The 20,807-nt window shown below is 41.8% G+C and overlaps 2 protein-coding genes across 2 annotated transcripts in view; both read right to left on the bottom strand.

The window, feature by feature from the left end:
• RILP (Rab interacting lysosomal protein) overlaps nucleotides 1-11,976 on the bottom strand; it is a 113,946-nt gene extending 101,970 nt beyond the window's left edge. The window contains exon 1 of the mRNA XM_075589320.1: nucleotides 11,815-11,976. Within this exon, the coding sequence (XP_075445435.1) occupies nucleotides 11,815-11,961 (147 nt within the window). The 5' untranslated portion in view covers nucleotides 11,962-11,976. The remainder of the gene's footprint in view (nucleotides 1-11,814) is intronic.
• Nucleotides 11,977-14,082: 2,106 nt separating this feature from the next.
• The window catches only part of PRPF8 (pre-mRNA processing factor 8), a 29,658-nt gene continuing 22,933 nt past the window's right edge, over nucleotides 14,083-20,807 (bottom strand). Inside the window, exons 33-43 of the mRNA XM_075589317.1 lie at nucleotides 20,037-20,274; nucleotides 19,783-19,911; nucleotides 19,362-19,475; nucleotides 19,013-19,186; nucleotides 18,652-18,845; nucleotides 17,803-18,042; nucleotides 17,029-17,170; nucleotides 16,394-16,534; nucleotides 16,064-16,203; nucleotides 15,527-15,729; nucleotides 14,083-14,515 (exon numbers count right to left, since the gene is read on the bottom strand). Coding sequence (XP_075445432.1) covers nucleotides 14,361-14,515; nucleotides 15,527-15,729; nucleotides 16,064-16,203; nucleotides 16,394-16,534; nucleotides 17,029-17,170; nucleotides 17,803-18,042; nucleotides 18,652-18,845; nucleotides 19,013-19,186; nucleotides 19,362-19,475; nucleotides 19,783-19,911; nucleotides 20,037-20,274 — 1,870 coding nt within the window. The 3' untranslated portion in view covers nucleotides 14,083-14,360. The remainder of the gene's footprint in view (nucleotides 14,516-15,526; nucleotides 15,730-16,063; nucleotides 16,204-16,393; nucleotides 16,535-17,028; nucleotides 17,171-17,802; nucleotides 18,043-18,651; nucleotides 18,846-19,012; nucleotides 19,187-19,361; nucleotides 19,476-19,782; nucleotides 19,912-20,036; nucleotides 20,275-20,807) is intronic.

Raw genomic sequence — 20,807 nt, 5'->3', positions numbered from 1 at the left:
AATTTTTATTGATTATTTTCTGAATACTAGTGCTAACAGAGCTAAATTCTGTAATAAAGGGTACATTTAATTTCTCCTCTTTCATTACGGTTTTTGTTAGTTTTTTCTGAACTAGTAAAGATTCCCTCTCCATTTTCTCAACTTTCTCTAGAGAACTGAGTAGCAAAGTCTTGTTGTACCCACGCTCAATAAACCTCTCAAATAGAGCGGTAGCTTGTGCTTCAAAGTCAGTTTGGAGACTACAATTCCGCTTTATGCGCATGAACTGACTTAGGGGTATATTGTCAATCCATGATCTTTTATGATTGCTGGATGACAATAGAAAGCTGTTTGCGTCCACCTTTTTGAAAAATGTCTTGGTGTTTACTGTTTCACCAACTCTAGATACCAGACTGAGGTCTAGAAAATCTATCTGGTTCACACTGGTCTCAGATGTAAATCTCAAATTCAGATTGTTATCATTCAGATAGATCTTAAAGAGGTCTAAGGTGTCATTATCACCCTCCCAGACACACAGGACATCATCGATATATCTCTGCCATACAATAACCCTATCTCTAAATGGGTTATTATGCCATATAAAGTTATCTTCCCATACCCCCATGTATATGTTAGCATAACTGGGGGCAAAACGCGTCCCCATGGCTGTGCCACACACTTGTAAGTAAAACTGATTCATAAATAGAAAATAGTTGTGTGACAGAATAAAGTTGATGGCTTCGATAATAAATTCACAATTTGAAGGGTGGAGATCTATATCTTTTGATAGTATCTCCTTAATTGCCCCAATCCCTTTATCATGGGGAATACATGTATAAAGGGACTGAACATCGAATGTTGCCCATCTGTACCCATCCTGCCATTTTATTGTTTTGACCAGATTCAAAACAGCAGTGGTATCTTTAATATAAGATGGGAGTACCTTCACATATTTCTGAAGAAAGAAATCTACGTACTGTGACAAATTCGATGTTAAAGAACCAATTCCGGAGATAATAGGTCTACCCGGTGGATCGATTGATGTCTTGTGTATCTTAGGAAGATGGTAATACACTGGTATAGTAGGGAATGTAATATTTAAAAATTGATATTCTGATTTATTCAAAACTGTGGACGCAACGGCTTCATCAAGAAGGCCCTGCAATTCTAGCACAAATTGTTTTGTAGGATCTGTACTGAGTCTGGCATAATACACCTGATCGTTCAATATGCGCATCGCCTGAGACTCATAGCTGACACGGTCTTGGATCACTACACCTCCACCTTTGTCGGCCTGTCTTATTATCAGATCCTTTCTGTCTTGTAGCTCTTTCAAAGCTAAATGTTCCTGATAGCTAAGATTGTGTGATATATCTGATGATTTAAAATTTTTAACCAATGATGTAAACTCATTATTTACTATGTTAAAAAACGAATCAATAAAACTCCCTTTACTTTGGGCTGGGTAAAATTTAGAAGGTGGTCTAAAATTACTATGTTGGCATAAGTTAGTCAGGTCTTCTTCGTCAGGGCCAGGATTCTCAGAAATATTATTTGGATCTATTCCTACTTCTTTTTTGAGGAAGTGTCTCTTAAGTGTCAGATTCCTCGTGAACCTATGTAGGTCCGAAAATAACTGGAACCCATTGGGACCACTTGATTGAGAGAATTTAAGACCCTTACTTAATACCAACTTTTGGCATAATGATAATTCGACCTTAGACAAATTAAAAATACCTTTAAAAGATTCGTTTAATTCGATTCCCTTCTTTGTTTTGGTCTTACACCCTCCTCTTGTTCCTCTTCTGGTGAGTGGTGTCTTTTCTGTGACCTGGGAGTCTCTACAATTCTTTTCTCTTTCTCTCTTGTCAGGCTCCCTTTCTCTTTTGGGCCCAAGTATCTTAGCTTGAGTTCCTCCAGAAAAAGGGATTTTTTGGGAGATTCTTTTTCAGAGTCTTTTCTAGGGGGCGTATTGGCCCTCCAGTTTTGTTTCTCTCTATAGTGTGTATCTTTACTATATGTTTCTTTACTAACATGCTCTGGTTTAGTATTTGAACTGTCTCTCCTTTTACTATAACTTTTGTATTGTCTATCTTGTGACTTTTTCCGATAGTTTTTATGCGGTTTACGGTTCTCTCTGTGTTGTTCCTTATGGGCTCTTTCCCCTTCAAAATGAAGGCTGTTCTCTCTTTTTTTATTCTGGTGCGATGCACCTTGAAGTTTATGGGGATTTTGACTATTAGAAGTAAAGCCCTTTTCTCTCTCAGATTTATTCCAGTCCTTTTGTCTACCATTATCGTAGTCGTGTTTATCACGATAAAATTTCTTTTGTTTATTCAACATTATCTCCTCCGTTGTAGACTCTAGTGTCATTTTTAGGTCGCATTCCAAAAGAATCCCACTTTTGGAAGAGAGAACAATCAGTTCATGAAAGAATGGGATAGAATTCAGGAGGAATGTTCAAGAGAATTGATGAGGCTGATTATTTATGAACGTAGTAGATCAATAGCTGCCCTAGAAAAGGAAATTGGTAAAATGATCTCAATTTTGGAACCATTAGTGTTACACACTGATTGTTCCAAATTGGAATGCGACCTAAAAATGACACTAGAGTCTACAACGGAGGAGATAATGTTGAATAAACAAAAGAAATTTTATCGTGATAAACACGACTACGATAATGGTAGACAAAAGGACTGGAATAAATCTGAGAGAGAAAAGGGCTTTACTTCTAATAGTCAAAATCCCCATAAACTTCAAGGTGCATCGCACCAGAATAAAAAAAGAGAGAACAGCCTTCATTTTGAAGGGGAAAGAGCCCATAAGGAACAACACAGAGAGAACCGTAAACCGCTTAAAAACTATCGGAAAAAGTCACAAGATAGACAATACAAAAGTTATAGTAAAAGGAGAGACAGTTCAAATACTAAACCAGAGCATGTTAGTAAAGAAACATATAGTAAAGATACACACTATAGAGAGAAACAAAACTGGAGGGCCAATACGCCCCCTAGAAAAGACTCTGAAAAAGAATCTCCCAAAAAATCCCTTTTTCTGGAGGAACTCAAGCTAAGATACTTGGGCCCAAAAGAGAAAGGGAGCCTGACAAGAGAGAAAGAGAAAAGAATTGTAGAGACTCCCAGGTCACAGAAAAGACACCACTCACCAGAAGAGGAACAAGAGGAGGGTGTAAGACCAAAACAAAGAAGGGAATCGAATTAAACGAATCTTTTAAAGGTATTTTTAATTTGTCTAAGGTCGAATTATCATTATGCCAAAAGTTGGTATTAAGTAAGGGTCTTAAATTCTCTCAATCAAGTGGTCCCAATGGGTTCCAGTTATTTTCGGACCTACATAGGTTCACGAGGAATCTGACACTTAAGAGACACTTCCTCAAAAAAGAAGTAGGAATAGATCCAAATAATATTTCTGAGAATCCTGGCCCTGACGAAGAAGACCTGACTAACTTATGCCAACATAGTAATTTTAGACCACCTTCTAAATTTTACCCAGCCCAAAGTAAAGGGAGTTTTATTGATTCGTTTTTTAACATAGTAAATAATGAGTTTACATCATTGGTTAAAAATTTTAAATCATCAGATATATCACACAATCTTAGCTATCAGGAACATTTAGCTTTGAAAGAGCTACAAGACAGAAAGGATCTGATAATAAGACAGGCCGACAAAGGTGGAGGTGTAGTGATCCAAGACCGTGTCAGCTATGAGTCTGAGGCGATGCGCATATTGAACGATCAGGTGTATTATGCCAGACTCAGTACAGATCCTACAAAACAATTTGTGCTAGAATTGCAGGGCCTTCTTGATGAAGCCGTTGCGTCCACAGTTTTGAATAAATCAGAATATCAATTTTTAAATATTACATTCCCTACTATACCAGTGTATTACCATCTTCCTAAGATACACAAGACATCAATCGATCCACCGGGTAGACCTATTATCTCCGGAATTGGTTCTTTAACATCGAATTTGTCACAGTACGTAGATTTCTTTCTTCAGAAATATGTGAAGGTACTCCCATCTTATATTAAAGATACCACTGCTGTTTTGAATCTGGTCAAAACAATAAAATGGCAGGATGGGTACAGATGGGCAACATTCGATGTTCAGTCCCTTTATACATGTATTCCCCATGATAAAGGGATTGGGGCAATTAAGGAGATACTATCAAAAGATATAGATCTCCACCCTTCAAATTGTGAATTTATTATCGAAGCCATCAACTTTATTCTGTCACACAACTATTTTCTATTTATGAATCAGTTTTACTTACAAGTGTGTGGCACAGCCATGGGGACGCGTTTTGCCCCCAGTTATGCTAACATATACATGGGGGTATGGGAAGATAACTTTATATGGCATAATAACCCATTTAGAGATAGGGTTATTGTATGGCAGAGATATATCGATGATGTCCTGTGTGTCTGGGAGGGTGATAATGACACCTTAGACCTCTTTAAGATCTATCTGAATGATAACAATCTGAATTTGAGATTTACATCTGAGACCAGTGTGAACCAGATAGATTTTCTAGACCTCAGTCTGGTATCTAGAGTTGGTGAAACAGTAAACACCAAGACATTTTTCAAAAAGGTGGACGCAAACAGCTTTCTATTGTCATCCAGCAATCATAAAAGATCATGGATTGACAATATACCCCTAAGTCAGTTCATGCGCATAAAGCGGAATTGTAGTCTCCAAACTGACTTTGAAGCACAAGCTACCGCTCTATTTGAGAGGTTTATTGAGCGTGGGTACAACAAGACTTTGCTACTCAGTTCTCTAGAGAAAGTTGAGAAAATGGAGAGGGAATCTTTACTAGTTCAGAAAAAACTAACAAAAACCGTAATGAAAGAGGAGAAATTAAATGTACCCTTTATTACAGAATTTAGCTCTGTTAGCACTAGTATTCAGAAAATAATCAATAAAAATTGGAATATCTTACGCAATGACCCGATTCTGGGTCCCTCCCTCAACCAGAAACCGAGCTTTATTTACCGTCGGGCAAAAACTTTAAAACACTATTTGGCACCGAGTGACATCGGATCTCAAACAAAAACACCTTTGGAGATCCCATGGATGCCCTGTAAACCCGACGGTAATTATTGCTGTGGTAAATGCAAGGCCTGTAAAATGTTAAACCCAAATAGAAAAACTTTTCTATCTAATAGCACAAAAGAAAATTTTACTGTCAAAGACTGCATTTCTTGCAAGTCAACACATGTGATATATCTTTTACAGTGTCCCTGTGGATACCAATACGTAGGGCGGACAAAAAGATTTTTAAGAGTCAGGATTTTAGAACACGCTAGAAATATTAAAATAGGCTTTGAGCAACATAGCGTATCCAGGCATTTTAAACTCAAACATAATTCAGACCCCTCTTGCATGACGTATATAGGTATCCAAATTGTCCAGGCAGGGAGACGTGGTGGAGATAGAGACAAGAAATTGTCTAAACAAGAAAGTTTGTGGATATACAAACTTCAAACTCTATCTCCACTAGGTCTTAATGAAGAGATTGATGTTTGGTCTCTTTTTTAATTCATCCTTTTTAATTCATCCTTTTTATCTTTTAGTATTGATGTAACCCATATTATTTACATTTTTAAAATTGGCTTTTCCTTTCTCTCATGGGCCAATGTATGCGTGATAAAAACCAGTCCCTTTTGTCTTTTAAACCATTATATTTATTCACATAACATTAAATCAGAAATAGCGATAGTATCTATATTTGTATTGTTTTTAATATGTTACTAACTTTTGACTCTCTATTTTTTAGAAACTTTGATTTATTGCATAATGTGTATTAAAATTAAATGATGTGTATTTTATTTAATGTTGTGTTGTGCCTAAGATCCTGATTTGATGTGCAATATTGGCTCCCCAGGTGGGGATTGTCCGTCAATTTATTGTGGCCAATCAGATTAGGTTCATGTGTATAAGAACCGCCCCGTACACCCCCTCCGTTATTCCCTGAAGAAGTATCGATTACGAAACGCGTAGGAGAGGGCGCGTTCCATCTTTATTATTATTTTTATCAATACCCAATGTGGTTTTTATATATAGCATATTTCTTGCACATGTTTTTGGACTTTCACTGCCTTCACCATCCGCGAGCAGGCGGGAGTGATACAAGGGCGCCGTCTGATGACGTCAGGACGACTGCGGTTCAACCCGGAAAGGCCTGTGTGAGTACAGCGCTTGCAACAACCACAGCTGATGGGAGATCCCTCACAGAGGCTTGAACTTCCCGCCGAGTGACCCGCTGGAGACTAACGCTTTGGAGTAAACTCACACTGTGGGGCGAATCCCTAACGAGGTGTGCACCCCTCGCTGGGACAGCTGTTGAGGATAAAGAGGATTATCCAGAGAGACAGTGAGCCTTCACGGAGCAGTTCCCAAGAGTGGTAACATGTCCAAAACATGTCCTGTTGATATATGCTTTTTCTTGATGTACGTGCAATAATCACCTTTTTACTCTATAAATATTCTTTAAATACTACACTATGAGGTTTTTTTGCGCTGTTTTTTTCTTTTTTCTGTGTAAGGCCTCGGCCAGGCTCTTCGCTTGCGTGCTGAGGCGCGCAGGGAAAGGGGTGTGCTTTCCCTGGCCTTGCGGTTGCTTGCCCTGCGCGCCGTCAGGGGGCGGGCCAGTGACGTCACGGAGCTGGTTCGCCCTCATTGGGCGAACCGCTCACGTGACCGGCCCTGCGCTCCGGCAAGCGCGTGAATTGAAAAATCTGGTAAGACCTACGCTTCCGCGCGCTTGCGGAAGCGTAGGCGAGCCCCTACTGAAGCCGCTCTAATTGCGGCTGTAGGGGCTCAGTGCCAAGCATGAGCGAGCGTCAGCACGCTTCAGCGAGCAAGCGCTTACCATGGACGAGGCCTAATACAGGTGGTGCTCGCTATCCGACGGTCTGGTATCCGTCGCCGCATAATGCAGTCCACTGGACGCATTATCCGACATCAGAACCACTTATACGACACTCACCGCCGCAGATTAACATGGACCCGCAATCCGACGGCCTGTTATCCGACAGCGGTTTGCGGGACGGATTACAGCAGATAAGCGAGGACCGGCTGTATCTTTATTTAAATAGCACCACTTATGCACAGAGCGCTTCACAACAGTAACACACGTGACATAATAATAATTATATAACATTTAATGGGAATAAGCGCTTCAGACATAAAAGTAACATTAGGGAAAGGGAGTCCCTGCCCCGAAGCGTTTATGTGAATCAACAAGATGTTACGTGAGCAAAATTTGCCAATTCCATGCACTGCCCTTTAACTTTACACAATGCAAATATTGTTATAAAACACATCCACGCGCTCAAGATATTTGCCAGTTGTTGGCAGGGGAACAACAGTGTTAAAGGTATTTGGCAAATGAAATCTATAAGGTAATAAAGGTCTTGCGCTTCTTTGGGACACCAGCCAACGCATTTACAGACTCATGTAAAACGTCATATGCACAAATCTTTGGGATTAGACCGGACACGAGAGGCCAAATGTTCTCTGGGGTGAAAGCCAGCCATACGAGAAAATAATGTGTAGTATTCAAATGCTACAAAAAAAAAAAAATTGACCGTACATTTTTCACATTTCGTGAGGGGACCTGCTATCTCATATTCCCGCAGTCGGCCAGCTGCGTACAGGACAATGCTAATAACATTAGACACGTTACAGGTAACGATTTTAGATTAAAGTTGGGGTGTGAGCTGGTTTCTGCCTCAGTGCAGTGGCTCAGCCTAAATATTAACTATATAAAGGGTGCATAAGCCGCATGATTATTTTAGGATATCCAGGTTTCACCATAATACACTGCAAGATTAGGGTGAAAAATGACGGTACACTATTAATCAGTCTTGTCTGGGAAAGCGGTCTTTCTAGGGTTAATTCTAATAAAGTGTTGTAAACCCCATAATGGGATTACTATTTTCTATTAAAAGAGTTAATAGGCAGTTAGAAGGTTAATGTAAAAGGCCCTAGTTAAATGTAGCTAATGGCATGTTGCTGAAGTAACTTGGCTGGTGTTGGGCCACTCCTCAGTTCCAGAACCTTCTAGAAGGGTCATCTGCCATAGTGTGATTCATAATAGGTTGCAGACCAAGCAATATCCTACATGTGTTTTTTTTTTTAATAAATCAATTCTGTGCTGTACTATGAAAAAATACTTGTAGCATTTTTTTAAACAACTCTGAATTATATTTTTAGTGTATTAAAATGTAAGAAGCATTTGTTGTTTCTATATCAACCATTTACAAAGTCACATCCTCTTCCTCTTCTGAAACAGGCTCTGGCACACCCCTTTCTGAGCCCTGCCCTCTCTCTAGCAGTGCACCAATTGTATCTAGTGACTGCCTGCTCACATGATTTTCCTCACAGAACTTGGCATCTTCGGTCCTCTTCTGCTGTACCCCGAGCCGAATCTTCGCCGATCGATCACAGGAGAACGACTCGATCTGCAACTTAGCTAATTACTTGTCATTGTGTGGATTGTATTGATGCACATATAAAGGGGGGGGGGGAATGTTTTTTGTTTTTTTTAAAATGTCGGCTTGAACTGCTGCTTTAAAAACCTTCCTTTTTAAACAAAGCCTGGCTAACAGACTCGAATACCCTGGCAGCCAGCTTTCCTGCATCCCATTCGAGGTTTTTGCCATTTTTTGGTCTTCCACTATATATTTTTCGGCAGGTCCCCGTTGTAGGTCGGGGATGGGTGTCCTCTGTATGTTCCTACAAGCGCTCTAGAAGTGAGATTGCTTGGTGAGTTACGCGTTAGAAAAAGTCTGAAATAAATAAAATACACACGCAGTTCAAAGGGAGGGACAATTTTCTAAAGATTATACTGATTGTTGAGACTAAATACCTTTACATTAGCATTATTTGAACATATTTCAACAATATATTGAAGTTTTTCCTCTTATGCCAAAAATAAAAATAAAACATATGCTATTAGATGGGGAAAGGACTCTTGGCTGGATATATTGAATAAAGTTAAAAGGGAGCTCTCTATCAGTACAGGAAGGAACATGGCTATGAAATACTTCTACTACTGGACTGCATCACCATTAGATTTACCCAGACTCCTCAGATCTTTGTTGGAGGTGTGAAAGAATTATGGACAGGAGGGCTATGCAGAAGAAAGATGGCCTGGGGTTACTGGCCATTCATTTTGCCTCTTCTGTTTTATGTGGACGTGTGATAAGTGTTTGTGAGTAAAGATGAGTTTTCGCTGACAATAGAAGTTCCAAGGCTGTGCCTGTGGCTCAATGCCCAGAATTATAGCGATACAATTTATCAGTACCCTGACGCACTTTGTTATTGTACCATTTCTGTATGAAAGAATGTATGAGTGGGCAAGGTTTGCTCTGAGATTATTTCAGAATATCATGTGCTTCCTAGAGAGATTAAAACTTTTAACTTTGGTAAGAACAACTATATGGGAGGAGGGAATTTTATGCTAACCAAGCTCAAATAAAGCAAAGAGTTTTTAGATTGTAACTAGCTGATATACCCGGCGTTGCCCGGAGGCAGGGAGGGGGGGCGTGAAAGGCAGGGGGGGGCGTGAAAGGCAGGGGGGGCGTGAAAGGCAGGGGGGTGGGCGTGAAAGGCAGGGGGTGGGCGTGAAAGGCAGGGGGGGGCGTGAAAGGCAGGGGGGCGTGAAAGGCAGGAGGGGGGCGTGAAAGGCAGGGGGGGGGGTGAAAGGCAGGGGGGGCGTGAAAGGCAGGGGGGGGGTGTGAAAGGCAGGGGGGGCGTGAAAGGCGGGGGGGGGCGTGAAAGGCGGGGGGGGGGCGTGAAAGGCGGGGGGGGGGCGTGAAAGGCAGGGGGGGCGGGGGTGTGAAAGGCAGGGGGGGTGTGAAAGGCAGGGGGGGCGTGAAAGGGGGGGGGGCGACACACACACACACAGTGTCAAGTGTCACACACACACAGTGACACACACACACACACAGTGTCACACACACACACACAGTGTCCCCCCCCCCACACACACACAGTGACACACACACACACGCACACACGTTACCTAGAGCGACACACACGCGACACCTACCTCTACTTCCGGGCGCCGCCATCTTAGGCGCCGCGAGGGAGGAAGGGGGTCCTAGTCACTTTTTTTACCCACCATAACCTTAATAGTGGTGGTGATTACCTAGTCTTATCTTATTTGAGCAAATGTCAGCAAGCCAACCTCACACTGATGATACCCATCAAGGTTGAAACATGTCTGTGAGTGGGTTAACTGACATTGCATCTCCCAAGTCCTTGCTTAAAAGCTGTGTTTAAAGCAGCATACATTGGCTAAGGGTTGCTCATGTAATGTGAGCATGAGATAAAAAGTGGCACTGTGTGCTCATTTACATGTCCTTTCCCAAAATCCCTTGCTACAGTGGAAGTGCTGTTTGCTAGGTGATAATGGTGAAAGACAGGGTTGCAGACCTGTCTAACATGCAAATGAATATACAGGAATATTTACAGTATATATATATATATATATATATATATATATATATATATATATATATATATATTATATATATATATATATAAACAAGAAAGCATAAATCTGCTTTACTTTTAGATCTATCGTAGTTATGCTATGGATTTTTACAAAGGCCTAAATCACGTGTTAAATATCTAGTTTAATTAAGATCGCAACACAGATAAGACCCCCAGGTAATATAAGAACTTGCATAAAGTGTAAACTTTGATACTATAGTATATAACGCAAGAGCTGTAACAGTCATTTTGACATAAATCACATTCCTTTGCAAAAATATATTTGCAGCAACTATTTAATGGTATGGTTAAGGTACAAACGTCAACCCTCAAAAAATCAACCTTTAACTAAGCACGTGAAAGACTGGTTTCCCACAATCCTGTCAGTCGCACCCTTGTGCTTTATTGGGTACACACTCTAGACTTCAAGAGCTGCATTTTCTATCTAAGGGGAGTTTTTTTGTTGTTGCAAGTTTACAGAATAGCGTGTTACCAATCAGATTTCTTTTTAGCTGTACTGCTATAGCGGTGGCTATTCCAGCTATCTCTCTACCTTCCCTGTCATGTAAGTTCTAGTAAGATGTAGACAGTGACAGGCTGTCCTATGGGGTTTTCCCCCTCCTCATGCTGACTTCCTGAGTGACAGGCGTGGTGGTGCATGTGCTGGGCCCTCCCTCTTTGAGCTAGAGGAAGGAAGTGCCTAAATTATAGTATGAAGCCCCTTAGGGTCCTTCAGTCTGTGGGAGGGGTTCCAAACTATCCCTTCATGGGGTAGGAGCTCTGAGACGTGCTCAGTCCCTCATGGGCTGAGGCACTAATTCAACCCAGAGAGTCCTCACTATTACTAGCAGGCCAGTACCATCCAGAAGCCAGGGATCTACCTTATCAACTAAAGCATTCGCTGTAACAACATCGCAGTGGCTGCTATAATAAAGATCACCCTCATTTATACTTCTTGCTCCACGGCAGTCTGTGTGGAGTGAGTATTTTTAGTAAGGACTGTCATAGCGGGGACAGCCTTCTGCCTTGCTGGGGGGGGGGGGGCATGTGCTACACTGCTAATGCAAAGAAACCTTTACTGCTGCGGTGTCCAATAAGAATGCAAAGCTAGCCATACTTGTGGTTGCTGTTTTTCCATATTTGCCACATTCTCGTGTCAATCACAATAGTATCGCGTTCGTGAGTTGCGACGTCTGTGACCAGGGGCCACACAGTTTTCCTGGTGCCCTTTCTCAAACACCCCCACCCCCAATACACAACCCCCTCCACATCCCAAATACACACAAGCCCCTCCCCCCCACCTTACCTGCCACACAGCAATCACACAGCCAATATGGAGACGGGACCAAGTTCCGGCACGCAGTGGTGGTGCTGTAAATGAAGGTGCCGGCGAGCCAAGCCCCCGCAGCTCCCGAGCAGATATCCCGGCTCTCCCCCACGTTTGTGTCTCCATTTGTCACAACCCTAGTGGCAAATGTATTGGACACCGCTGCTTTACAGCAACGTACACAAAAGCCTGGTTTCTCTAGGGCAGTGGTGTTCAGCCTTTTCGCTTAAGGAATTCTAGAATTATATTGTGAAAAGCTGAGGAACCTCAACTAATATCTCCTCCCCCCCGCCCCTTTACACCACCCACACACCTTGGGGCATGGAGGCCTGCAGTGCTGTGTCAGTCCACAGCTCCCTCTTCCAGTCAGAAGTTGAACCCGAGGAAGAGGATTGCAGTGACCATCGGGTTTGCCACCGCTGGGCCCGGGACAGTTATCCCAGCTCCGTCCCCTCCTCGGCTGCAGTAACATTAAGGGGCCCCGCAGGACCCAGTTTAAATTCACTGCTCTATTGTTTTCAGATGCCCTAAACATTGGAGTCAAATTGTTGAACTCCTGCCAAAGAGGGGGTGTGTGTGTGTGTGTGTGTGTGTGTCAAAGGCTTTAGAAATGTACACTCCAGGTAAGAGACAGATGACATCTGGAACAGCAGCAGTGAAAATGACCAAGTGTAGCACGGGAACCCAGGTGAGTGGAGGTTTTCTCTCAGACTGCTATTTGTGTATGTCCACATAAAGCCTATTTTATATTTTTTCACTCACCTGGGTTCCGGTGCTACTCTTTGATGTCATTTTCACTGATGCTGCTCCGGATTTTTTTTTTTGTTGGTGGGGGGGGTTTGTTCAATCCAGGAGGCACACGATTGGGGAGTTGCGAGGATTGCACACCGCTGAAGAACAGGCGGATTACCGTGTGCGCGGCCACCAGAAACACCCCTCATTTGCGGGTTCACAATAGGAGGTAGGAATGTTGCATTCCTGCCGTCAGAACGCATTTAAGTGTTTTACAAATGATGGACCTCTGACTTTATATCCCTTTGTGACATTCAAACATCGTATGATAATACTGTTTGCAAGCCTACTCCAGAGCGCACAACCGCGGCCATTTCTCATTTGTGACTCCAGATAACAGAAAGATGCTGCATTAGGGAATACATATTAAAAATAATTGATGGCTTGAGCTTCCTGGCTCCTCTCCGCAAAATACTTCTTGTCTTTGGCAAGGTAGACCGCTGACCACATAATTGTGATGTCACATGAGTGCATCAGTGACATCATAATGCACAGAGTGTTGGCTATAAATGCAGGAGCCTGCTAGGCGGTGGCTTCAGTCATTGGGTAGGATGAAGGAGAGGTGTAAAGGCCTTCCTTGTGCCAGCATCAGCTTGGATACCTTTGTAACACCTTGAAAACCAACCACCACCAATGGAGGAACAGGTGAGAGAAGATGCTAGATTAGTTTTTTTATAAATCATTTTATTCTTCAGTCCGTCATCATGGCCGAGAGCAACAGGAGGGGGAGTGGGGGGGACATGAAGCAGCGACGGGAAAGGGGGGTCGTTACTCTGACATGACCAAATAAAAAAAAAAGGGGATGAGGGGGGGAGTGCAAAATATTTCAGGCTTAAATCATGACCAAATAAAGGGGGGTGATGGGGCATTGACAGGAGAGGGGGCATGGGGGGGGGGAAGTGAGGGGGAGAGATTAAACAGCTTCGTGGAAGGAGTTGGGAGGGGGTGGGGGTGGGGAAGACCAAAATATTCTTTAAAATCGTAGAGAATATTAGAAAAACCTCAATACATATTTCTGCATTTTAGAAAAAGCAGATGACAGTGCTCAGAGTACAGAAATGTTGAGGCGTGTATGAGGGACAAGCTGTCGTCCCATGTCTTCCATTGCAGAGAAACAAGGTACCATTTTAATAATAATAAAAAAAAATTATATACCGTATATATATGTGTGTATACACACATATATATATATATATATATATATATATATATGTGTGTATACACACATATATACACACACACACACACACACACACACACACACACACATATACACATACATATATATGTGTATATACTTACACAAATAAAAGCATTTCGTTAGCCACAGAACGGTATCATCTATTTATTTTTTGATTATTGAAGCTCGGCTAACACGGTACTGATACATATATATACATACATATATATATATACATATATATATACATACATATACAAAAAAACACTGCAAAGTAACATTTATAAAAAATTTATTAAATCAATATTGTTCACTACAGAGCACAATACATTCCAAAGATACAGTTAGGATACAGATGTTCATACAATTTCTACACAGTTGCAGCCAGGGAAAAAAAAAAAAAAACCTGAAGAGCGCGAACGAGTAATTTTTTTACTCAGGACAACAGCTGCACGAAGAAAACTGAAGTGGAATTCTGAACGGGTGTTAAAAAAAAGCTGTATGTTGAATATCAACAGTGATGCAAGTCCCTCAGTATTTTCTTTTGCGAGATTTAAGAGTACAGATCTTCACGGTCGGCCGAATATACCTCGCCCTCCTGCAACAGAGCAAAGTTCAAAAAGTGCGACGGGCGGTGAACTTCGTGGTAGAACTCTTTAGGGTTGGCCAACTGCAGCTCATACTTCATGTTGGGATCATGTCGGACACCTAAGGGAAGAGTTTACAAGTATTTAGAAACAAGGTGACCAACGGTGATCAGCAGTGACCAACCTTTTACTCCGAGTCAGCTTCACAAGCCAAACCCTGCCTGTAAGGTCATTTCACAGGACCATTTATACACGTTGTCTAGATTGTAAGTTCCCTGGGGCAGTGTACCATGACCTAGTGTTTAATTTTTTTAAGGTCATAGCCCCCTATTGAATTATATTTCCTGCATGGTAATGTCAGTTTTGTAAAGCACTGCATACATTGTTGGTGCTATATGAATAAAAAGATATTTCGTTTATGATTGCAATTTTAAACATATTTACGGTTATGCTGTGCTGTTTTATTGCTGCTTCTGCCTCATTCTACGGCATGGGGAGGCTAGTACCCTTCTGAACCACAGGAATGTGAAGTACCACTTAGCAGGGCCTTGTATATTACAAGTGATACTTATACTACTACTTGAAAAACTAGTCTTGCTAGTGAAGAAGAAAAAACAATAGCGCTACCTGATAATTGCTGTTTTTTTTGACCCAGTTAAACTAAAAATGCAGCTCTGGTCATAGATAAAGGGGAGGTTGGTTTGTTTTATTATAGTTGAGTGAGGGTCTCGTTACAAGAAGGTGCTACACAAAAGGGTTTACATGTATAACACATTGCAAAAACCTGGGAAAGATCCAAGATACCTCTCCATTGTGTGCACAGTTAAATAAGCTAGTTAGTATAGTGAAGGAAAATCGGGCACTGCAAACCAAAATGAGGGTGATGAGGTTGATGAAAAAATAACAAATTTATCTATTAGGGCATAATGAGCCAATAGTTAAAATACAGGAGTCCTCTGACGCGTTTCTCGCCTCTCAGGGCGCTTTTTCAAAGGGTGCTAGTTAGCACAAGGCAGTCTATATGTAGACTAACGTGCTAATTTAAGTGTGCACACAAATCGAGAGGTATCTTGGGATCTTTTACCCTGGTTTTTGCAATGGTTTGTTTTATTGCCTGAATAGCAGCACTCACCCATGAAATTGTAGTTCCAGGATGCTTGTGCGGGCACCATGAAGAATCCAAGGAAGCGATCAGACAGCAGCATCTGTACCCTCTCGTAGTGAGACGGCAGGTAGCCCTTGGGGTTGTTTCCTTTGTCTGTATTCTGCCTTCCCCACTCATAACCGCTGGGCGTCAGTTTATAAGCAGTCAGGGTGCAGGAGCCTGGGGTAAAACTGAACACAAACGGCTCCGTGAGACAAGAAGCCATATTAACCAGCCCCACGTTATGGATTTGTATTTTTGTACCCAACTAATAAAAAAATACAATTATTGTGTAGTCTGCACACTAAAAAACAATGACATCTGTTCTTTCACAGATATTTCCAGTCTCTGCTCTTTATATTGGGCATCAAGTGAAAGAAGCGTACATTGCAACGTCACCCACAGATACAGTAGATGACCAGTTAACCCGTACACATTTACCTATAATGCAGAGGCGTAACACCTTCTGAAACTATGCACTTCTTTCCAGAGACCCACAGCACAAGATCTGCAAGGAGCACGTACCTGCACGTGATAATTATGGTTTTCTCTCCATCCCAGGCAGGGTTGTCAGCCATGACTTTAGCATGAGTGGTGACATCTTGAGGGGACAGTTGCGGAGATTCGTTTGGCTGGGTGTGAACCCACCCCAAAGGCTCCATTTCCTGCAAAGAGTGAAGCACGCTTAACATCATGAAATAGGACAGCCAGACTTATAAGCAGAAAGGCTTAGGCGTCGATATACCCAACTAAACTCTGTTAACACCCCCCCCTCCCCTTCCCGCCCCCCTATAATGAAAAATTGCATCCAAGGCACGCTCAAAAACGGTGATAAATAACCAAGAGATCAACTACCTTGAGATACTCGTGCTGGGGCAGCTGGCTGGGGAGGTGCACCGTCTGGTGGGTCCCCCACTGAGGCACCATAACTATACAGCGGATCTCCTTCACCTGCGGGTTATCCGGTGGGCTCACACCGTACAGGTACCCGGCAATCTGAAAAGGAACAGCAATGTGAGCCAAGCACCACACGTTACAGCCACTGCTTTGTAGCCTGTGGCGTTAAAAACACTTGAACCTGATACAAGCGTTGAAACCTAAATAGGACAACAGTCAAAATCTGATTACCAAAGTGTAGCGTAGCTAAAACTTAGTAGTAGTCTGGCATCCAGCGGCAGAAGCAAGTCGCAGCATTATGTTATCTAGAATGTTCTATCGTCTCAGGCAATTCAGTTAATTAGCCAATTAAAAGGAAGAAAAAAAAAAAACTAAAACACATGGGACGAATAAATATAATATTCTAGCTGTTTAATAATGTATCGCTCATGTATCACGGCATGCATCCGAGGATCAGGATTATGTACCGGGGACATCACTAGTGGTTAAAAGTGGATTAAAAACTGAACGCCTTGTTTTAAACCCTAACCAAAAAGACCCTGTCCTACACATTCTCTTCGTTTAGATCCGTTATCACAAAGTGACACACAGACCTGGGCTCTCAGGTCAGAAATGCAGATGAATTTCTTCAGCACATTCTTGGGCAATATGTAGGTGTAACCAGTCTCCTTAATGTCATCAGACGACACGTAGATGTGGTTGGTTCGCAGGTGAAGGTTGGCGGCAGATATTGCTCTGTAAAGTGAAAGTGTATTACAAAGTTACTTCTAGAATCATTCTGCAATTTGGTAGTGTCAACCTGTTGCATCAGCCCAAGCACCATTAAACTAGTGTAATGTAGGATACCATTGATGAACGGCATCTAAGCGATAGGTGTCTTGTGCACTCACCAACTCTGCAAAATGCACATAAAGTAGTGGATGAGCACCAGAAAGCAGTGATAATATAGCTTTAAACTCCAGGTCTCATAAAAATATGAACATTCTGCTGTTTATATTACCAGGGCCAGCTGTCACTTTCCAAGGACTAGCTCCTGTAGAAAATGTTACAAGGCCCTAAACACAGATCCCTAGCAAGCCTCTCGTGTTAATTCCGTGGTGTTACTATTGCAGGCCACCAACATGCAAGACCTTTCTCACGATAGAGGTTTCCCTGTTGATAATTAAACAGTACAGCATTAGATGTGGTGTCAGCTGATGTGATTGGTAAAAAATGATGAAGGGTTCTTCTGACTTTACTTTGTAAAAAAAAATAAAAAAAGATCTAGAATTGCTTTATACTCCGTATTCGCACGACTTCCCAGACAGATCGCGGTTCTATACCCACTTATTCAGATCCCAACATAGTCCTAGTCACTGCCTGCATACCTGACACGCCATTCTGTCTTAGAGGAGAAGGTCTGCGTCTCGTAGTTGCTGGTGGTGGAGGTGATGATCTCATCTCCGTGTTTGTTGACGGTACGGGTCTGCGTGGCCGTGAGCTGCGACTGCTCCTTTGTTTGCTTTTCAATCTCGGCAATCTGCTGCCTTTGTTGGGAGGGGGCAGATATTTCCATGCCCAAGATAATGTCTCTGATCTCAGACTGCGTCAGAGAAGCCACGTTCACGCTGGAAAAGAAAACAGACGTGTTGAGGTTGCAAACCGAGGTTCCAGTGCGAAATGGGGTGGGACGGGGGTAAATTGGTCAACAAAACATTTAAGGTGTCATTCATCCATAACTACTTATCCTTCCTATTGCACTGTTTATCCCAACTAGTCAAAACATTTTGTATAGCATAACTAAAATATCTTCACTCCTCCAGAAATATCACAAATCGAAATAAACCAGATAGAGCGATAATGGATAATTGTATTTTTAACACACATGGAGTTAACAAAACTAAAGACATTACCCCTTAAAACACTTACTTAAAAAAAAAGGTCCGTCATTATTGGGGCTCCAACCCAAACTGCCCAGTTAGGGGATACACAACCATTCAGCGCTGAAGTTTACGGTCCCTTTGCTCAACAAAATGCAACAAAGCCCTGGGCATAGGTGTGCTACTTGCCAGTCTTATTCCATTGTACATATAGTACGGAACTGCGCTTACACATCTTAAAATAATCCCGTTAATGTTGGAACACAATGTAGAGGTTTCATTGGAAACATCTCGAAGGCTTACAGATCAAAACCAATAGCTTTTTACCAAATAGGCGGTGACCAGTGCGTTGCTTACTTGTTCTTTTTGCCATAGTCAGCCAAGATCAGATCCTTCAGTTGAACCTCAACCTTTATCCATTCTTCATCTGTCAATGTGGGCCAGATATGGTGAGGCTCTGTGATCGTGGTCTTGTCTGGCTTCAGGATTACTTTAGCACGGTCATTGTTGACATGCAAGGCTCTCAGAATCAAAATCAAACGAGAGAACGCCTGCAAGAGAAGACAGGATGGGGTCACAATTATAACTAGAGTCCTCCCAAATGCCTTGTACAGGGTAAGATGTTTGTGTACTGCCGTGTATGTGCTTTTAGGAGGCTTCAATTACTCCATCTACTAGTCAAAGATACAATTGAAAGAAGACGAGCAATTATATATACCGTATATGAAGAGATGGTCTTCAGCCAGTCGTCATAGAGATTGAAGAGAACCATCTGAGGCTCGGTGGCCTTCAAGATCAGATCTCCAAACTTTTCCACCTTCAAGCAGGCCTGGAAAGGCAGCTGCAGTTCTGATCCTTTGATCACAATGTTGGGAAAGTCCAGCAAGTGCACCTGAGATTAAAAGGTGAAGAAAATAATAAAAATATGCCCCCGCAACTATTAAAGTTTAGAACTACTGTTTGCGGAAGAAAAAAATATTTACAAGATATTTCTAGCTAGCTCCTTTGCCGTCACATGGGTCAGGCATGAAGACTTATTCTAGAAAGTTGGTCTAATTGCCTCTTACCTCAAGGGGATCCAACATGCCCTTCCTAGTCACAATGATTTGTTTCGGCTGTTCCTCCACTGGCAAGGATCGAATCAGAGCAGCTACTTCTTCTGCAGTTTTCCATTTGGCCAGCTGCAAAAAGATTAACCTCCCATAATCAATGTTGCAAACTCACCAAACATCAATACATGGCATTACACATTTCACTCCATTCATATAAAAGGTATCTTTTTTGCGCTAATTTGCTAGGACAGCAAACACATTACTTAATATACACGACTTCACCAAAAAATGTAATTAAAATTCAAGCAGACATCTTCAGTGCTATAGCATCAGACAAAGGTTTAGAAATATTGCACTTTACATTATACAGTATATACACACAGAAAAAACACATAGCATGAAAAAATAAAAAATCACATTTCATTTTGCTACATACCTGACCCAATCGCTTCTGTCCAGCCCACACGGATGTATGGATTATTTTAAGGAAAAGCTGCCCAGTTCTGGGGTTAAAGATGAAAATGGCTCCATTGATGGGCTTTGTGGTAAGGTTTCCTTCAAAAGTCTACAAAAGAAAAACATTATTTCAAACGCAATAAAGTAACGTTCAGTAAACCCTCCATCCATTGCCCAAATGAAGCCATCATTTGCATGACCAAAGCACACATTTCCATGCTGCGCAAACTGTACCTTGTGGATGGTGACTCTGTACACGTTGGTGTCATCCACAAACCAGATGATCTGATTGGAGAAGAGCTCGCCGTAGTTCTGGGAGGATAGGTATGGCTCAGTGGGCTCAGAAGAGTATAGCTGCAATCCCTTACGGATGCGTTCACGCAACACGTAAAGGGCAGGGTTCGCCTTCATTATTTTTGCCATTGCTTGCTGAATCAAGGGCTTCCCGCCGGGGAACCAGTTTCCATAGGCACTAAAAGCAAAAACAAATAAGTAAACGATGTCTCAACAGAGAGCTACCTGGCACCAAAACATGAAGTTTTAGAACAATCTCATGTGATTACAGAATCCAGTGTTTTTCTAGCTTCCATGTTGTATAAAAACGTGGTAATTACAACTAGAATTTGTGTTCTTGACTGAAATGTTATAGCAGAGCTCATGAGTCTAGAATGTGAGAGGAGTTAAGACTGTAAAATCAGTCTGTCAAGAGCAGCTTTAGAAAGTAGGAATATTGGCAGGATAATAAAGATAGGCTTTAGAGATTAGGAACCATCATTAATCCTATAGATTGGAGAACAGTTAAATCAGTAATTGCAATAAGGGGTTTTTTTTAGAACAGAGATTGATAGTATGAGTAGACATCTCAATACGATGTCTGGGAGATAAAAATACAAGGAAACATTGTACTACTATGAAGGTCTAAAATACCACTGGTTAAGACGAAAATATTTTTTATTTTCGGTTTATTAATGACTATGGTATAAATTTGGCAGAGTGTGAGAAAAA

This window comes from Ascaphus truei, chromosome 3 (assembly GCF_040206685.1).
Source record: "Ascaphus truei isolate aAscTru1 chromosome 3, aAscTru1.hap1, whole genome shotgun sequence".
NCBI classification, from domain to species: Eukaryota; Metazoa; Chordata; class Amphibia; order Anura; family Ascaphidae; genus Ascaphus; species Ascaphus truei.
Note: the sequence above shows the minus strand (reverse complement) of the source record. Positions and strands in the feature narration are given on the sequence as shown.